The sequence below is a fragment of the Neolamprologus brichardi genome, chromosome 7, assembly GCF_056152115.1.
Source record: "Neolamprologus brichardi isolate AB-2024 chromosome 7, ASM5615211v1, whole genome shotgun sequence".
In the NCBI taxonomy this organism is placed as follows: Eukaryota; Metazoa; Chordata; class Actinopteri; order Cichliformes; family Cichlidae; genus Neolamprologus; species Neolamprologus brichardi.
In genome coordinates, this window is record NC_142110.1 from 33540471 (window position 1) to 33561442 (window position 20972).

General features: G+C 41.5%; 1 protein-coding gene across 11 annotated transcripts in view; it reads left to right on the forward strand.

Annotated features, from left to right (window-relative positions):
• Positions 1–20972, forward strand: part of cacna1bb (calcium voltage-gated channel subunit alpha1 Bb) — a 213504-nt gene that overhangs the window by 69153 nt on the left and 123379 nt on the right. For all 11 annotated transcript variants that reach the window (XM_087843518.1, XM_087843517.1, XM_006803498.2 and 8 more), the window contains exons 3-5: positions 3469–3560; positions 6718–6870; positions 15065–15252. In XM_087843518.1, coding sequence (XP_087699644.1) covers positions 3469–3560; positions 6718–6870; positions 15065–15252 — 433 coding nt within the window. The remainder of the gene's footprint in view (positions 1–3468; positions 3561–6717; positions 6871–15064; positions 15253–20972) is intronic.

Below are 20972 nucleotides of genomic sequence, written 5' to 3' on the forward strand. Positions count from 1 at the left end.
CTTAAAAAAAAGAAACATGAAGTATATAAAAAGTAAATGATAATATTTGTGAATACGTCCCAGGCATAGAATTTGAACAAAGCCTGTACGTAAAATGTGCTATTACTACTATGCCCTTCCTTATTTTCTGTCATATATATACGGCTACATTGGTGGGCGCTCATATTAAACCAGGACAAAGTTTCAAATAATGAGGTCAACATATGTAAAAGTACTTCCTGTAAGCCAAAAACTCTTTAAACCAGGCGTCTCAGACCTAAATGAGCTATGGACCACTGCTGGCACTGTCATCACATTAGAGGGCCACTTTTGTGTTCAGCTAGTATGAAAAAAGTAGAGTTGTGTTTGTTTTTTAAAATTTCAGATATTATATAACAAGACGAAACTGCAAACTATCTGAAGCCTTTCGGTGAACTACCAAATAAACAAATTGGGACTCTTTCTGGCCAGACATGCTATAATTTTATTCCTTTTTAACAAAATAAAAATGCAGACATAAGTGTAGACATTAGTTTTTGACTGCTAGTGAAAATTGTTTTCCATCCATCTTCATCCGCTTTATCCAGGGCCGGGTCGCGGGGGCAGCAGCCTAAGCAAAGAAAATTGAAAATTGTTTTCTTTACTAATAAGTCTCTCACTGAAGAAACACAGCCAATCCCTCACCGTGTTTGTGCTTCCTGCTCATATTGCTCGTAATGTTTTGCTTTTTAACCCTTTAAAGCCGGTGGGAGCTGGCACGCTCTGTTTTGCGTAACTATTTTTAAATCCCGGTAGCTCTGCAACCACGTAAGCTAGCGTAATAAATTTTTTTGCATATGAAACCGGAGGAGTTGTACTTACATCTTATGCCATCAGCTTGTCCTCGGTCACAGTTTCCTTCCAGATATAGCTTTGCAAAAACTGCATAAAAAGTGCTTGCAGCAACAAAAACATAATATTCCAGAAACACGCTTTGCTGATCCGATCAGCTGTTCATAACACTTCCTACTACATCAGCGCAAACTATCGCATGTCTGCCATGACCTGCCCGAAACCGGAAGTGACGTCATTTTCACGGAAATGTAGTTTTTTACCATCAAGGCCTCATGAGCCTATACTGGTGTTTTTAAAAGTTATGTTTGACTTTATGACTTTCTGTGTCGTTTCTGGGATGCTTAGGACTCATATTGCCCTGCTGGAAATAGTTTATTTTGATGCATATGCTGCTTTTTTGCAAATTTGCATTATAATATTTATTTTCATTTTTCCTGCAGTATATAAAAATTGGTGTATTTCAAAAATAAAACTATGAAGACGCTCAAAATAAATTTCCTGTGGTGGGAAACTATTTTGTGCAACTTTTTTGTATTTACAGTTTTGAAGGATAAGCCTCTTAAATTTCTCTAACTAGAAATATATGTTAAAAAAACAAAAACGATTTTCAATTTTTTTGTAGTTTATTGCACTTTTTTGCAATTTATGTAATTACTATGCACTTAATGCATAGTAATTAATTATTAAAATCTGGGCTATAATGGTTGTATTGATGTATATCAACTTGAAATGCTCCCAAAAATGGCTCCACAGCATGTAAAAAGATAATATAAGCTCTGGCGGACTTGGTTCTATGGTAGGTCTTAAAGGGTTAAAGAACTTATTTTAACATTGCACGCAACAACAAACAAATCCTCCCTAACAAAAAAAGTAACTTCATGGGCCACTTCTTCACATCAAGTAGGGGTGACGTGGGCCGCAATAGGCCCCCGGGCTACAAGTTTGAGACCCCTGCTTTAAACCCTCAGTTTTAGAGTGTTTTGTCTACTTTTGGCTCAGTATGGCCTCAACAGCAGAGCTTCATAATATTATAATCTCAGGCACACAAGAGAAGCCCCACCCACCTGTTGTTCAAACCTTTTGGTTGCAAAGGGTAACCAATTAGGTGAAAGTTGGCCTGAATTGGCTGAATCTGCACCAAAACCCAGTATAAGGCAAACTCGAATTATTTTGAGCTATGAATCATGCAAAGCTACACAGTCCGATAATGAGAAATAGTTGTAATTTATCATAAAATGCCCCTTTTAAATGAAATAATATATTCTATACTACAGCACTAGGACGGTCACTTTTATCCCAGCAGACTGATTTTGACCCATAACGCGAATATCATAAAGCATAGATTTGCCTTATTTGTTATCATGCCAACTGGTAACCAGGGAGTGATAAATGACCTTTCTTCTTGTCTGCTACTCTTTCACTTTCTGTGTGTGTGTGTGTGTGTGTGTGTGTGTGTGTGTGTGTGTGTGTGTGTGTGTGTGTGTGTGTGTGTGTGTGTGTGTGTTGCACACTTACATGAAGAAGATTTCCTTTCAGTCAGTCGTGAGTATATTCTGCCTTCAACATAAAAGCTATTGCACTCTTGAGGTTTTTTGGGCTGCTCTGTGGCTCCCAACAGTACTTAACTGAGAGACTTAAAAAACACACCCATTTGGGATGTTAAAAATATTAATTATACTCAAATGTGGTTAAAAATAACTCTTTCTTATGAACAAAGCAAACGTGTGGGTTTCATTTCAAAGTTAAATGGGGCACATTGTAGTGTATCTGTCACAGAGGAAGATTTTTTTGTATGGTTAGTGCTGAAAAAAAAGTCCCACATTGAACAACTGAATGGAAACATGTCAGATATAGAAATAATTGCCTTTCACTCAGTAGTTACTTTCATTTTTACTTGAAGTTTGCACTGCTAGACTAATACCAACCTGCCAGTCTCCCCAAATTATATTGTACACATATACACAAAGAGAAAAAAAGATGGCAACATACTCATAGGTGGATGGTAACATGCAACTGTCTACTTCATCTTGGTGCCTGTCCTGCACTCAGTGATAAATAAAGTCTAGCAAGGTCTTTTTATGGGGTGGTTGTATTTCATAATGTAGAGCAGGTCATATACTAATTGAAATGTTGGTGGTGCAATCCCTGGCTGCTCTAATCTGTGTGCCATCGAATTCTTGGGCAAGATACTGAACGCCAAGTTGCTCTTTGGTACGTTGGTACAAAAAAAAAGTATGTGTGTGAGTGAGGCACGTTGTATAAAATGCTACTATTATGAGAACCAGTCCAAAGTGGGAAATGTAAAGGAATCTCTTTGTTCACATTCACATATATGTTTTTACAGTAATTCTTATTTTCATCTTCCTCTCTCTCTCGCACTCACTCGTGCTCTCTCTTTAGCCTACAGCATGTGTTTCTTATGTGTGTGTTTCACTGGAGCACTTAGGTCTTTCGTTCTGTGTACAGCTTGTAATGAGGGCTGGCAGCTGTGGTTCACTAGCAAGGATGCACACACACACACACACACACACACACACACACACACACATGAAAAAAGCTTTTCTAGAGTATATTCCTTGTAGATAAAAGCATACATTTATGTATTTCTGACTTTTAATGGGCTTATTTCTTGTCTTTGTTTACATCTGCACACAGAATCTTGGCCACGGTGGGTTCAGACTTCGACCTGAGAACGCTACGAGCGGTGAGAGTGCTAAGACCCCTGAAGCTGGTGTCAGGAATCCCCAGTAAGTTTATATAGGTAGCGTTTTAGAGCAGTAAAGCTGAACTTTCAAGATTAAAGTCTATTTTGTGAAAACAGTCAAAATGTGATGCCAACCGTGTAATCTCAACATTTAAACTTTTTTCCCAAAATAGATATTTCACGTTGACTTAGAAATTTCGATTTTATTCTCAAAATTATCAATAATATATATTTTTTTTCTTAATGTGGGCCTAATACTCTGCTGTAGCCATTACATTTAGAAGTAGAGAGTGATAGATGAAGTTAACGATAAATACAACTTGAAAAAACATAATGGTTAGCCCAAGATGAATAGTTATAATTGGTCACTTATTATAATAAGTGCCACAGTAGGCAGCCTGTTTCCTCAGCTCCCAGCTTTTTTCTTTCCTTTCTTTTTTTTCTTGTGTTTAAAGCTTTTTTATCCCGACACTCTTGGTCATCTTTTATTTGTTGTGCAACGGAACATGGACCCACAAATTTTCATGAGAGTAGTAGTATGTCTTCTACTCTTTTTGGGACTTTTTACCACCATTTCTGGAGAATCTGTAAGCCACCCCATTGTTTACAGTAGGGAGCAGCTACTAGCACTGGGCAACAGGAAAGTACTCCCGGAGGAGCGACCCAAGATTCCGAAGGTACGGCATCGGAGGAGGGCAGGGCTGGAGTGAAGTACTGGGAAATAAGGAGACGGTACAAACCAAGCATTCCATCCATTCTCATGGGTAATGTAAGATCTTTACCCAACAAGATGAAAGAGCTAATTGCGCTAACCAGACTGCAGTGGGAGTACAAGCAGAGCAGCCTCCTCCTGTTCACTGAGACATGGCTCACAGACCACACACCGGACTCTGTCATAACTCTGGATGGCTTGCAACTGGTTAGAGCGGACCAGAATGCAATGGAGAGTGGTAAGAGGAGAGGTGGGGCACTAGCAATGTACGTCAATGAGAGATGGTGTAACCCGGGACACATCACTGTGAAGGAACAGCGCTGTACCAAAGACATTGAACTATTGGCGGTTAGCGTCCGGCCATACCACCTGGCCAGGGAATTTTCACACGTTATTGTGCTGACTGTTTACATTCCACCCTCGGCCGACGCTACAGCAGCCTGTAAGTACATTCACTCCACTGTCTCTCAGCTACAGATGGCACATCTGCAGTCCCTCATTATTATCTCTGGGGACTTCAATCATGCCTCAATATCTGTCACATTGACTGCCATACAAGGGACAGCAAAACCCTGGATCTATTGTTTGCCAACACAAAGCAGGCTTACAGCGCACCACCCCTTCCCCCTGCTTGGCCACTCAGACCACAACCTGGTCATTCTCTACCCCACTTACACTCCTATGGTGAAAAGGAAACCCCCCACAAAGAAGGTGATAAGGGCGTGGTCTGAGGAATGCACTGAGGCCCTAAGAGACTGTTTTGAATGCACAGACTGGCAGGAACTTTGCTAGCCCCACGGTGAGGACATCGACGCCCTCACCCACTGCATCACGGACTACATTAATTTCTGTGTTGAGAACACTGTGCCTACCAAGAAGGTACAGTGTTTGCCATTGTCACCTGAGCTCTCCTCTCACCACAACCCTGCTTCACCCCTGTCCACACATCTACCCACAACAGAGCCAGCCCCACCTCCCACTCCAGCCCAGCCTCACATCTACTTCACAGCTGATCAGGTGAGAAGTCAGCTCAAGAGGATGAAGGCAAGGAAGGCAGCAGGTCCGGATGGAATCTGCTCCAGACTGCTCAGGGACAGTGCAGACCAGCTCTGTCAGGTGGCCCTGTGCATCTTTAACCTGAGCCTGAGCCTGGAGAGGGTTCCTGGACTGTGGAAGACTTCCTGTATGGTTCTGGTGCCAAAAATTGCACACCCCAAGGAGCCCAACCACTTCAGGCCTGTGGCCTTGACTTCTCATCTGATGAAGACAATGGAAAGGCTCATCCTGCACCACCTTGGGCCACTGGTGGACTCAGCGATGGACCCCCTGCAGTTCGCCTACCGTTCTGGAATTGGGGTGGAAGACGCTGTCATCTACCTGTTACACCGATCCCTCACCTAGAGCAGGTGGGGAGCACTGTGAGGATCATGTTTTTTGACTTCTCCAGTGCTTTCAACACCATCCAACCTGCACTACTGAGAGGGAAGCTGGAGGGAGCCGGAGTAGGAAAACAGCTGACTGCATGGACCATCGACTACCTTACCAACAGACCACAGTATGTGAGGCTCCATGACTGTGTGTCCGAGGTGGTAATCTGCAGCACGGGGGCACCACAGGGCACGGTTCTCTCACCTTTCCTGTTCAGCCTTTACACTTCGAACTTCTGTTATAATTCGGATGATTGCCATCTACAGAAGTTCTCAGACGATACAGCCATCATTGGATGGGTATCATAGCTTAACATAACAATAGTTATGTTAAGCTATGATACCCATTAAAAATTTCCCCGTCGTGGGATCAAGTTTTGTCTTATCTTATCTTATCTTATCTTATCTTATCTTATCTTATCTTATCTTATCTTATCTTATCTTATCTTATCTTATCTTATCTTATCTTATCTTGTCTTGTCTTGTCTTGTCTTGTCTTGTCTTAAATAAACACATGTTAAATTAAGTAGTAGCTAAATGTAGTGAACGAATGGGTAACATAAAGCAAGATAGCAGTTAATTAAAAGCAATGTGATAAATGTAATGCAACCAGTAAATGCAAATGCTAAAGCAGCCGAGATCCAGTTCTTCTTGGAAAGTTGGCTTAGTTCCTGACCATTTTCTTCTTATGAATACTTAATTTTCCAAGCAAAAGCAATTGTATGATATACAACATGTTGCTTTTATTCAAATTTATATTTAATTTATTCATACATTTTATCATAAATACTTATTTTACCTACTGCAAGTAGGTTATTTTGTCATTATTTGTCAGTTTTAACTGTGACTTTGTTACACACGTCTATGCGCCTCCCTAATTTGTAATAAAATTGAATTTATTATGTATGTGTTTTCATAGCAGACACAAGCGTACGTATCTGTATGTGCTTTAGTTTTTTGATATTCATGAAGTTTTCACTTTGCCTTTTAAGTTTTAAAATTCCAAGAAATTGGCAAATCCCTGCCTATAATCATTCTCCTCCTCTCCTCTTGTCTCTTAGGCCTCCAGGTGGTGTTGAAGTCTATAATGAAAGCCATGGTTCCACTTCTTCAGATTGGCTTGCTGCTCTTCTTTGCCATTGTTATGTTTGCCATCATTGGGGTGGAGTTTTACATGGGCAAATTCCACACCACCTGCTTCAAGAACGGCACTGGTGAGAGTGACAGCTTGTCTGTGGCGTGTTTGTAGAACAACACTGACTGATCAGCTTAGCTGCTGGAGCCTTTTTTTTCTTTCATCTGTGTCCATGTATTTGTTAAATACGAGAACATATAATGCATTATTAAAGTAGGCATGCATAAATGATTATGTTGTATATGTACTCCTGCCACATGAATAGCTGCACGTTCACAGCGCTTGGAGGCAGTATGATAAACATCAATGTAGCAAACAAACCCACAGCACAATTTTTGTCAGCTATTTTTCAAATCCTGATATTGATAGATGGCATTTTCACTGTCTTCAAGTTGTGATTGATAGCTTTTGTAGTAACCCAATAGAGATATTTTAGCATTGGGCCTGTCGATCGAATGGAAACTCAGATGGGGTTAATGAGGTTGTTACTGCTTTCACCTTTCTCCTGCATCAGAAGTTTATTCTAGTGAGAAAAGCTTTTGCATTACATTTTTAAAGGTTTTATCTCAACGGATTTAATAATAATAATGGAATTTACCAATAGAAGCTGCAGCATGTCAGAATAAGAGCATTTTACCTTTCAGGAGGCCTTTGAATGCCATTGATTTTTGTATGAAACTCAGATCTTGAAAAAACAAATGTGTGATCAATCACAATGGGCATGAGGTCAGTGCTTTGTTTTTGTTTTGTTTTTTGTTTTTCTGAAAGACCTGCATGGTAAAGCAGTTAATGTGGAGGCATATTTCATCTTTAAACTTCAAATAGCTTCATTACCTTTTAAAAGAAATGATAACGCCGGGAAATAATTAATTTTATCAGTTAATTGTTTCAGAGGAGGTTCCCTAAGGAAAATGAATAGCTTTTATGGTGGTGCACTATCACACAGTTCCTGTTAATAGGTAGTAAAAGTTTCTCTCTTTTTTAAAAAAATAACTGTCCTTAAATTAACTGAACATTTGTAGAATTAAATTAAAGATAGACGTACAATTCTATAAATATGGAGATTAAAGTTTCCACCAATAAATTACTTCAGTTTTACCACTTGTGAGGATTCAGAGCAGAACCTATTACATTCATTCCTAGTTTTTATATTTTCATTCTAGTAGAGTGGCTTTCATCATAATCCTCTTTTATGTCATACTGGGCCTTGCTGCAGTGCCTTCTGAGACCAAACTGTCTAAGACCAAAGCGCAAACTCTGGAGCTGAAAAATGAAACCGATGCTGAAATACCAAAAACTGCAGTTCTTCTAATGGCCACTTGAGGCAGACTCCAAATAGGAGTCATGTTAAAATGCTGTTAGTACCTAGGCAGTCTACCTTTAGAACAGGAACAAAAACAGAAGCTCTATTAATATTTTTCCACTATAAAGGAGCTGTTTTTTGGAGGAGTTTGACTTGTGTACTTTTTTGTTCTGACTGTTTGCAACCCACAAACAGAAGGTTTTAACAACAGGTGGCTTACTTTTACATATGCTGAGCAGGTATGATGTCTCATGGATGCTCCTTAATGTGACTATATATCATTTTAGTAGTACACACACACACACACACACACACACACATATATAGATATATATATAAAAAATTCCCCACTCTCCCCTGTGGGCAGTCAATCCTTCAAGCTCGGGTCCTCTACCAGAGGCCTGGGAGCTTGAGGGTCCTGCGCAGTATCTTAGCTGTTCCCAGGACTGCGCTCTTCTGGACAGAGATCTCCGATGTTATTCCCGGGATCTGCTGGAGCCACTCGCCTAGCTTGGGAGTCACTGCATCTAGTGCTCCGATTATCACGGGGACCACCGTTACCTTCACCCTCCACATCCTCTCGAGCTCTTCTCTGAGCCCTTGGTATTTCTCCAGCTTCTCGTGTTCCTTCTTCCTGATGTTGCTGTCATTCGGAACCGCTACATCGATCACTACGGCCGTCTTCTTCTGTTTGTCTACCACCACTATGTCCGGTTGGTTAGCCACCACCATTTTGTCCGTCTGTATCTGGAAGTCCCACAGGATCTTAGCTCGGTCATTCTCCACCACCCTTGGGGGCGTCTCCCATTTTGACCTCGGCACTTCCAGGCCATATTCGGCACAGATGTTTCTGTACACTATGCCGGCCACTTGGTTATGGCGTTCCATGTACGCCCTGCCTGCTAGCATCTTGCACCCTGCTGTTATGTGCTGGATTGTCTCAGGGGCATCTTTACACAGCCTGCACCTGGGGTCTTGCCTGGTGTGATAGACCCCAGCCTCTATGGATCTTGTACTCAGAGCTTGTTCTTGTGCTGCCATGATTAGTGCCTCTGTGCTGTCTTTCAGTCCAGCTTTGTCCAGCCACTGGTAGAATTTCTGGATATCAGCCACCTCTTCTATCTGCTGGTGGTACATACCATGCAGGAGCCTGTCCTTCCATGATGGTTCCTCGTCTTCCTCCACTTTCTTGGGTTTCTGCTGCCTGAGGTATTCACTGAGCACTTGGTCATATATATATATATATATATATATATATATATATATATATTGTCCCCCTGGAAAGGCGGACAAGAGGTGCATGTTGAATTTTATGGCCCTTCAAATGAAACTAAAAGGGAAGGAGAAAAAAATGTAACAGGCTCTCCTGTGTATGAGTTAGCAGAGCAGCAAAACAGTTTCTGATAAATTTAAGCCAGGCTACTATTATAAGGTTGTTATTATACTACAGTGCTCTAGTAATTATAGAAAACAGTCAGGTTGACTGGGTGAAATTACCCATTGTGTAATGCAGTGGTTATTGTTTTGGTTATTTGTAAAATATGTGTGTGTGTATATGCATAAGCATACATGTGTATGTCTGTGTTTTACGCCTGCTTGTAATGGTGTGAGCAGTTGTGACAGCTTGCTAATGTACAGCACATGTGTTCTTGAGTTATTTTGGTCACACGGATACAGCGGGGTTTGAGCTGTGCAGCACTGGTAACTTTCTGGATGGTTATGTTTTCTTCTTCTCTTATGTGTGTGTGTGTGCGTATTAACGAGTGAGTCATAATGCTAGTTAAAGTCACAAGGACCTAGTGTATTACATGTGTTAGACCTTGACCTCAACCTCTGCATGACAGAAAGGAGGTTCATCTCTCTAAATCTGTCTTTTGATACTTTGCCTTTAGATCAGAAACCATATTGGAATGTAGTTACCGTGACAATCACCCACTGGTTTTAGACTGTGCACTCTGAAGCCTCAATATTATTGTTCTTACTGGCACCATGTTGGGTTTTTTGGAGTGACTATGAAGTGACCATATTTGGATGAGAGAGTGGAGTACCAAGTTAACAGCTAACATGCTTTTTTAATGCTCTAAAGTTTGGCATTCTAACATGAGAGCCTACTGGGGGCACAATGTTGCAGTGGTGAGCTCTGTTCCCTCACAGGAAGAAGGTCCTGGGTTTGAATCCTTTGTATGTGGAGTTGTTCTACCTGTGGGTTTTCTCCAAGTACTCAAGCTTCATCCCACAGACTAAAGACAGGTTACTCTGTGGTCATAACTGGCCGTGGTTGTGATTGAGAACGTGAATGGTTGTTTGTCTCTTTGTGTTAGCCCTATGACACTGATCTGAGATCTGTTCAGAACATATCCTCCGAGGACTCTTGTGACCCTGAATTGGATAAGCGGATGAAAATGAAGGGATAAAATCTATGAGGAGTAGCTCACTTTTAAGGCCAAGTTGAAGTTGCCACTAGAGGAACTGCAATTTCTGGCACATATAGGCACAAGAGAGCTGAAAAATGAAGATCAGTTTTTCTCAGACCTTTTTTGGCATGTCCAACTCCAAAGGCTTCATATATATATATTAGGGGTGCAACAATACTCGTATCGATATTGAACCGTTCGATACAGTGCTTTCGGTTCGGTACGCATATGTATCGAACAATACAAAATTTTTAATTTATTTTATCAACTTTCCTTCTGACGATGCTGTCTGTGTTGAGCGCTCAGTGGATCTGCACTCGACAGTGCAGCCTAGGCGGAGTAGTCGAACGCAGATTCACTGAGCTTATCAATGAGCGATTGATAAGATGATGTCAGAGGAATTGGTGTGCAAATTATCATCACTCACCAATCAGTGCTGTCGCTCTCTATACACAGTTCGCGCGATTGCAAAGTGAAAGCAAAAAATAAGCGCAAATTCAAACGCGATTTCAATATGTCACATATTGACAGTGGCTCACCGATGCCAATGACATAATTACCCAGCTACATTTCCGAAAGAATGCAAAAGCATTGACATATATTTTTTCTTCCTACGATAGGCCGACGGGCAGGGCAGGGCAGCCCGACTGGAAAAATCGCTAGCCCCGGGACGTCGGGCTAGCGATTTTGCGAGCCCTGTATCTGATTGAGGAATCACTCATCTTTGGAAAAGAGAGTTTATTACAGAGAAATGGCTCTTTCCAAAATAAAAGCTATACTATACGCTTCTTCTGGGCTATATTCTCAGCAGCATATTAAACATATCAGGTCCCCATAAGGAGAATCATGTGCTAACGGCTGTCTAAATGACTCGGGTAAAGTTTGTAGCATGCGTGCTTGTTGTTTTTGTCTGCTTCCACTTGTCTTTGCACTAGGATGATGTCAGCGTAAATGTGCAGTCATATTCGTTGTGTTCCCACTAGTGCTGTCAGTGTTAATCTAAATGACATTAACGCCACAACATGGCAAATCTCCGTTAACAAGCTACCGCGGATCGCCCCGTGCGTGGGGCTGGACGGCCAACACGTTAACGAGCTAACTGTGCTAACACACCAGTTCCCACCCATGTAATTGAGCATTGCTGGCACATCCAACATACTGTTTTACTTTAGTCCATGACGCGCTTACCTTCAGGGTCATACGTCACATGAAGACCAAAATAGTTCCAAACACCAGATCTGAATGAGGGTGGGGGAGGTTCAATTTGCCATGTTGCAAGGAGAGCTAACTACTGTCTCGCTAGCTTGCCCTGCGCTCAGTGAATCTGTGTTCGACTACTCCGCCTAGGCTGCACTGTCGAGCGCAGATCCACTGAGCGCTCAACACAGACAGCACCGTCAGAAGGAAAGTTGATAAAATAAATTAAAAATGTTGTATTGTTCGATACATATGCGTACCGAACCGAAAGCACTGTATCGAACGGTTCAATATCGATACGAGTATTGTTGCACCCCTAATATATATGTATATATATATATATATACACACACACACACACACACACACACACACATATATATAGTTTCTGCCATCTGACTTGTTTTAAATAATAACATGCTATTTAAGGTTATCATTTCTTACAAACTGAAGAAGTGTAGCCAGCCAAAGAAAATAAAGACCTCAGAGGGGTCCCATATCACCTGTAAACACTGAGTCCAGCTGACACGGCACCTGTCAGTGGGAAGGATAGGACACATTTCACTGGAGTGACACCAGGGGGATGTTGGCTTTGCAATCTGGCTCTGCAAATCATCGTTAAAACTTGGCTCGACTTGTGATCAGCCACTACGCCTCATGAAACTCTGGAGGCACAAGGCATCTGTTATACTCAGAGTATTTATTCTTTATTCTAGTTTCCATCTGCTGACATGTGTGCCAGCACATCCTTTAACCAAACTCTCTGCAGCCTGTCATGTACACCAATATTATTATTTGTCACTTTGAGAATCCCAGAAAAGATTCCATCCCTTTGTTAGACAGCTTCCACGGCAGGTTGGAAAAAATAATTTTACAACATTCATTTGAGATATATAAAATATATAGAGCTCACCAAGTCCAAATTTACAATCCGAGATGGCAGCAGTGCATGTAGTAAAACTCTAAAATATATAATCTGTGCTACTGAGTCGTTAAACAAGCCAAACATAGAATACTGATGAGATTCCATGAACATGCTGCGGTGGTGTTTTCAAGCGCAACAAAAGCAGGCATTATGTTGTAATGCTAGTGATGCATGAAAGTTTCTACTTCACAAAGGAGCAAAACAAATTTTGTTTTTCCGAGCTTTTCCAGCTTACCACTAGAAAGCACTGAACTCAGGAGTGACGTTACTCCCAGCTCTGACATCCAAGGGAAACTGAATGCAGAATACGACTAAATCATGCTTATCCAGCAGGATGGTTTACAGTGTTCTGGCAGCTGATGCAATTACAGAGATGGTGCAGATTCAGAGCTTCAAGTGAAAGCACACAAATTGCAGTTTGCTTGATTTGATGATATCTGAATTCTTTCCATACAAAACCTAAACAGTTCAAGTGCATTGAAGTACTTTATTTGTTTTTTTTACTGCTCTGTGTATCAACTATTTCTGTTTATATCCACAATAAAACTGTTGTTATTGAGTTGTGTTTCTTTTAGTGATCATGCAATGCACATTTGCTTGATGAATCTTCTGACACCATCATCTAAGTTTCTCTGGCTTTGCCCAGGCGCTGGTGGTGATGCAAAGAAAAGATTAGAAAATGAAATAAAAGTCCGTAAAACATCATTCACATCTTTCATTACAGCTATTTTCCCTCATTTCTCAACATCAATCAGCAAAGGTGGTGTTTAACCTGACTTCTCCCTACCATAAACTCTGTGTGATGGTGCAGCTCATTGTTCAGTGCATTCAGTGCTGCACCCATCATATGTGCTGCCTCCTGTTTGCTCCATCCAAGCAGCCTTATTATATAAACAACATGCTATATTTCTAATAGTGACAATGTGTCTGAAGCCTTTTCCTGTTGTATGCTACATGTTAGAAAGGACATCAATGGAAAATATCCTGACCTGACTTACAAGAAAGGATGTTCCAAGTTCATCTGTGCCATCTTCTTTTCTGTTAAGTTAAAGAAGATACAAGAAATCTATTTTACAGATGTAGGTCGAGCTATGGTGTCATCAGTATAGATAACTAGCAGCCAATCTTTTAGCTCCTTAAGTGCCTCAGCTGCAATGATAGCGTCATTCTTTTAAAGTGAGCCAAGCCAGAGAGCCAAGCAAAGCTTGTAATTCCCAAGATGATTGTTGGACTGACCTTCACCTGTGGACCCGAGCTTTGTGCAGTGATTGAAAGCATGAGGCTGCAGCTTGACTCCTAGTTACAGGTTACTAGGTCAGTGGTCCTCACCTGAGAAAACCAGTGAATGTGGGTTGGAGCAGATTGTCAAGGGGGCCAGAGGCCTGTACCAGAACTGCACTCAAGTGCGGAGGCAGAATAGTTGAACTAAAGAAGTTTTATTTACAACAACACAGGGAAAACAAGGAGAGACAAACCTGGGACCTTAGCGTGGCGTTATACACAATATAATGCTTAGTGGGTGGACACTAGTGTGGTGGCGAAACAAAAACCTAGAAACTTGACTTCATACACAATTCACTACAAGGCAGAGAATCCTAGTGTGGCAGCCCGAGGTACATTACATAAGCAGTGACTGGTGGCGTGGTGCTCACGGTGCGCACTAGAGGGAGAGAGAGAGAAATGGTGTTAGTGGGTGCATGGGTTGGGCCAGAGATTATAGTGAATACTGAAATGGACTGCCTTACTTGGGTAGGAGGAGGCTGAGGCAGAGGTCCGAGTGGGTGGCAGAGGAGTGTTTAGGAGGTCTGACCTGAGTTTCCTAGGCCCCTGCATGGGGTGGTGAGGGCAGGCAGGTAGTGCGGTTGGTGATACTGGAGTGTGACTGAGAATACTGAGAGGGTTTGTGTCCAGAATCCAAAAGGTGAACCTTAGTGGTGGTGTTGTGCCATAGCAGGCTGGCAGAGCAGGAGAGAAGACGACAAGGTAAGCAAACAAGGAACTTGGCGCTAGCGCTAGAGGCTCTTACCAACTTAGGTGGGTTGGTGAACTGGCCTAAATACCCTCCCTTGATTGCCCAGAATTAACTCCAGGTGTGCTGCTGGGGTGAGTGGATGGCCCGCAGCAAGGTGGGTACAGGAGGCAGGGATCCACACAGGCCACACCCAGCTGCTCACGCAGACTATGACACAGATGTGACTAATGGACCTGTATATTGTGTATTTTTCTTTGTAAGTGTTGTAGCCATGAACGATGACTGATTAGGAGTAGATGGTTGGACTTTTTGGAAGAATGTGAAACATTTTGCAAACATTGGGATAACTCTGGTTGGTTACGCACACAAGTGCAGGAACAAGTCTATGCTGTATATGTCTAGTAGATTTAAACAGGCTGGCAGAATCATTTTCCTTTCTCTCTGTATCTCTCTTTTGGTCAGATGAGAGAACAGCTGACTGGCCTTGTGGTAATGAGCCCCCAGCGAGGACCTGTCCCAGTGGGAGCGAGTGTAAAGTGTACTGGACCGGACCCAACTTTGGTATTACCAACTTCGACAACATCCTTTTTGCAGTGCTTACCGTCTTCCAGTGCATTACCATGGAGGGCTGGGTGGACATCCTTTACAGCGTAAGTCTATCCACACTAAAACTTTGAACATCCACTTATTTGTTATATTATCCACAGAGATGTTATTTTTCCTCATTCTTCATCAACTTTTCCAGTTTTATTATCTCCATATTTTTTAATCTCTCTTTTTTGATAATGATATCAGGATATGTATTTTGCTGATCTGAAGAGCATGAACCCTTGTTCTAATTCTATGCACTGATCACAATAGTTTTATACTGTAGATACTTGTGGCTTGACTTAATTTCTTGTTCTATTTTTGCATTGAGATAAACCATGAAAGTGCATGAATCTCATGACCTTTCCTCTAGCACTTCCCTCAGTGCAACCTTTACAGTGTTGGCCTACCACTGGAGGTTAAGGTTAGACGAGCAGAATCATGCTGTTTTTAGCTTGTTTACCTGGCAGAACTTTAAATGTTCTTTGGGTCTGTGTGACCTGTTTCCTCCACAATTATATGGAGCACACATTGACACCTGGAACCACCAAGTGTCAATTTTTTTTGTTTATGGTATTTCACATTGATTCATTCATAAAACTTGCAAACTTTGGACTACTTCATCTTTGACCATGCCTTTTTGTATGCATACTGTAAACCAATTGCTCAAATGCTGAACAAGTAAACAGGGGTCCACTTCAGTGTGTCAGTGTCAGTCTAGGTTTCTGTTTGTATGGTAGTGTCACTGTTCAGTGTTAGTGTCCCTGTGCATTCACATCCACAGAATACAAGTCAGTCTGTTTCTTTTAAACCGAAACAGGAAAAAAGTCTTACGCTTCAACGCTTCATAAAAAAGACCAGCCCCCAAACAAATTAGAAGTTAAATGACCATAAATGAAATGAGAGAAGAGCTTAAAGAAGAATGTTGTCCACTCACTGGTGTTTATCTCTGATTGGTTATAATAAAGCAATCAGCAGTAACAAGTAAGTACGTAATGGAAAAATACATGAAAATTGTCAGTCGTGTTGAAGACATTGTTCAACCCAAAGAGAGACAGAGAACCAGAGTGCACTTGAGGGAGTCAGAAAGTCACTTAAATTAAAAGATGCAAAGCGCTGCACACTGATGGCAGGAAAAAAATGTCTCAAAATGAGAAAAGAGTAAGCGAGAGAAAACGTGGGATATCCGACAACAATCTGACAAAGGTTGAGACAGACTAAAAACAAACACACATGGAGAGAAGGACAGTAAGGAGTCTGTAAACTAAATCAGGCAGTAATGAGAGCAGAAAACTGGAAGGGAAAAGCCAGACAGAGGGAAACACAAGCAGGCACATTAAAAAGAAAAACACTTAGCAAAACAAGAACTGGATATACAAATAAAAAATAACAAACACTTAGGATAATTACATGGATAATATAAATCTGTGAATCATAAAAACAGGAATTTATCACTTCAGTGAGGAAACTTGCAAGTAGGGGCATCCATCCATTTTCTTTTACTTATGTGAAGTTGGATCATCATGTTATTCGAGATGCTCTTTCTTCTTATGACGTTTTCAGTCCTGCTAAGGGAACACGAGGCACTCCCAGGTCAGACAAGATATATAATCTCACCAGCGAGTTCTGGGTCTATACTGCGGGGCCTCCTCCCTTTGGGCATGCCCACAAAGGGAGACATCCCGATCATATACCCAAACCACCTCAGCTGGCTTTTCAGTGGGAAGGAGTGAGTCTAGTTTGAGCTCCCTCAGGATGTCTGGGAGTACGTGATGTGAAATAGAGTAGTGGCACTAACATTGCGGTATACGACAAATGAAAGACATAAAAATCAGAGAGGAAGCTTTTTAAATTACAGGCTGTGCTCTGCAAAGCAAGTAGAAAAATGTGATATTTTATAATAATACCAGTAAAAGCATAAAGATGTGATCAATGGTGGCTGGAAGGAAAGGGAAAGATAAGCAATTTGGTTGGCACATTGAAAATTAAAGACTCACCCAAGATTCATTATGCACATTCACAAACATCACAGAAGAAACAACAACACTGGCTGTTTTTTTTCCAAAAGAAAGCGGTTGTAAATTTACTCTGTGGTTTTATTTTAGGGCACAAAGATGCCTCTTTCTCCCAAAGCCTTCTTAATTCTGTCAAACATAAATCTTAGATTTATTTTCTGTTTGTTTGTTGTGATGCAAAGACACATTTTCCACAGCTGGAGCCACCAGAGCACATTAAAGAATGAGAGGAAACATAAGAAAAGAGGGAGCCTAAATGTCACGTAACATTCTGTGCTTGGACTCAAAACAGAGATTTCTTGTGTCTTAGACAACTGGGTCACTGGGTTAAACCCCTCCAGCCTTTTAAGTTTCTAGTACTTTTCCTTTTCTATCACAGACCCAGACAGTTTTGTTATCTAAACTCCAGCACCTCTTTTTTTTCAGTGCAGACAAAAGGGTGATAGTGCCTTATGAAAACACACGATGCTAGAATTCAAGAGAAAAGATTCCCTAAAGGATGAGGGCTGTTCAGCCAAGCAGAATTAGGAAATAGCAACATGTCTGGGCCGATGTGGCAATGTCCATTTTTATCCAGAGCTTCTTGTTTTTTATTATTTTAACCCAATTAAAAATTGTAAACCAAAGTACCAAAGGTCCCTACCCTCACCTATGGCCACGAGCTGTGGGTAGTGACCGAAAGAACGAGATCGCGGATACAAGCGGCGGAAATGAGTTTCCTCCGAAGGGTTGCTGGCCCCTCCCTTAGAGATAGGATGAGAAGTTCAGCCATCCGGGAGGGGCTCAGAGTAGAGCCGCTGCTGCTCCTCCACATCGAAAGGAGCCAGCTGAGGTGGTTCGGGCATCTGGTAAGGATGCCCCCTGGGCGCCTCCTGGATGAGGTGTTCCAGGCATGTCCCACCGGGAGGAGGCCCCAGGGCAGACCCAGGACACGCTGGAGAGATTATATCTCTTGGCTGGCCTGGGAACGCCTTGGTGTTCCCCCGGATAAGCTAGAGGAGGTGGCTGGGGAGAGGGAGGTCTGGGATTCTCTGCTTAGGCTGCTGGCCCCGCGACCCGGCCCCGGATAAAGCGGAAGAAGATGGATGGATGGAAATCACCAGACATTAGGCGTGCCACATATTAAAAGTAATTAGCCGAACTGCAGAAGGATTCTATATCATTAAAGATACAAAAAAGCAGGACATTATGTATCATTTTCATGCAAACCAAACTAAAGCTGGAAAAATTAGGAGATCATGTTCTCCAAAAGTATCACAAACTAATCTGGATTCACAGAGACTCATGTCAGACTGCTCTTGTTAGATATCGTCTAATTTTTGTTTCCATGAATATTTCCCAGTTACATGCAAACCTGTCTTAAAAGCATGTTTCATTTCCTGCTGCATTCTTCCTTGTTACTCCTTTAAACCCCCACTGTGATGTTTTCATTGCCTTCATTTCAAAGGCAGAGAATCTGTCTGCAAAACTGCCACAAATACTGTGACCTCACTAAATCAGAGGGAATACATAATCGCCTTGGTGCTGTTGGTGTGATCCTCCTTTAAATGCATATGCAATGATTAGACAGCTGCACCTTGCAAACGCTTGAACGGGTGACAAAGTGCGACTCCAGCCTGGTGCAGCATGTGAATGGCTCATACAATATGCATCTGAAAAACATAAGTGCATTTGCCCTAATTATGGGTGATTAATGATGAATTCATCCATTTATTTGCTCAATAAATAAATACAGCTAAATTCTGTTACTTATGTTTCTTTTTCCTGTTTTCCTCTGTTAATCATCCCTTGCTCTCCCTGTGTTTACATCCTTCTTTCATTCCTCCAAACACGTCTCCTTTGCTTTTCCCTGCCTTATTTCTTTCTCTTTTTCCCTGCATTCTCTTCTCCCACAAGAGAGCAGCTAACTGGTACTACAGTGGGAGCCACTTACAGAGCCATCTTTCCTTCTTTTCTTCTTCTCGCTCTTCCTCAATTCACTTCAAACATCTCCTGTTGCTTTTTCTGGTTCATTATCCTAAGCATTGCAGCCGCGCACCGCTGTGATCCAAGAACGCCTTTCCTCCAGTCAGAACGTTTTCTTTGCATTTTCAGCCTTTTACATTTCGTTCTGCTCAAAGTCATCTCTTTTTGATACACCAGTTATTTTTACTCTGACCAGTTTGTTTTGGCTTTTATCGCTGTATTTCTTGCTCACGTCTCCAACAAGAAAATTGTGTCCATGCACAAATGCAGAATGTGCATATACCTTCATTTCATCGTCTTTATGCCTAAGCATGGTCCCTTTTTTTTCTTCTCTGCCATTGTGGAAATGTTTGTATGTGCATGAGCCTGATTTCTGCTCCCATATTTATATTGATGAGACACTCCTATATCACTTAGTGGGAAACTGAGTCACTTATTGAGATGTGGAGAAAAGGCAATGTGCTGAAGAAATTGTGTTAGAGGCTATCAACTCTGTAATTTCAAAGCAAAGTCAACTGTAAAGGTAAAAACTAATAACACCTATACTCGTCTGGTCAACCTCAGAAACCTCGAATAAATAAAAAAATAAACCTGATAAAATTTGGTACATACTACAAGTGTCTTCACACACTTCTGTGTGCGATGGAAATTGTTATGACAAGAAATGCAAGCTCTTAGAAGTTAGAATTTACAAAAAACTGCCGCCACTTATTTTTTCCACACTTCATCAGTCTTTTCTATTTATTTTTCTTTTGGGGTAGCCAATCATCTGCCTCTCTCTCACCTTATTCCTAGCATCCTCCTCTGTCACACCAACCCTCTGCATGTCCTCCTTCACTGCATCTATGAATTGTCTCTGTGGTCTTTCTCTCAACATCCTCTGTGTGATGTATACACTATCCCTTCTCCTTAAAACCATAACATCTTAATCTCTGCCACCTCCAGCTCTTCCTCCTGTCTTTTTGTCAGTGTCACCATCTTCAAACCATACATCACTGCAGGTTTCACTGCTGTCTTGTAAACTTTCCTTTTCACTCTTGCTACTTCTGTCACAAATCACCCCCCTCTTCTCCATCCCTGCCTGCCCTCACTCCTTTAACTCACTTGTGCACTATCCATTGCTTTGGATGGTTGATCGAAGGTATTTCAACTCCAGTCTTCACTTGCTCTCATAAAAACACATTTTCAGACACATGTCAACTCATAATTGTCCCACAAATCATCTTGGAAAAGAAAATGGGCCCCACACAAAAGGTTATGACATAACACTGTTTACCATCAGGTGCTCAGACGAGATCTGTGCACTTACATCCAATAATTGGTTGGCCAAACCATTCTCCTTCTCTCTTCATACCTGTGTATCTAAAGTCTGCAGTCTGCACACCAAGACCAAACAGCTATTCTGTCCATAGTGCTCCATTAACCTCCAGTAGCTGTGTGCCTGCTCAAAATCCGCCTTTGTATTCAGGAGACAGAACACCTCTCGTAGTGTTGTGTTTTTCCACAATCAGTTATGTAGTTTCACATTTGGATGTCTAATTTTTACAAATGTTTTATTACATGATTTAATTTTGAATATTTTGAGAACCTTGCCAGACATGCCATTTCCTGCACACATCAGGGATGTCAATGATTAGAGATCATTTAAGCATATGATTAAGGGAGGCAGGCTAGTTTTTAAAGTACTTTGGCTCATCTAATTGCTGTTTTGGGGTTTTATTTCACCACTCATATGCAGTATTGGGCTCAGTGGACAGTGTTTGTGTCAGGGTTCCTGGGTCATTGACCCAGTGATTTCAGTT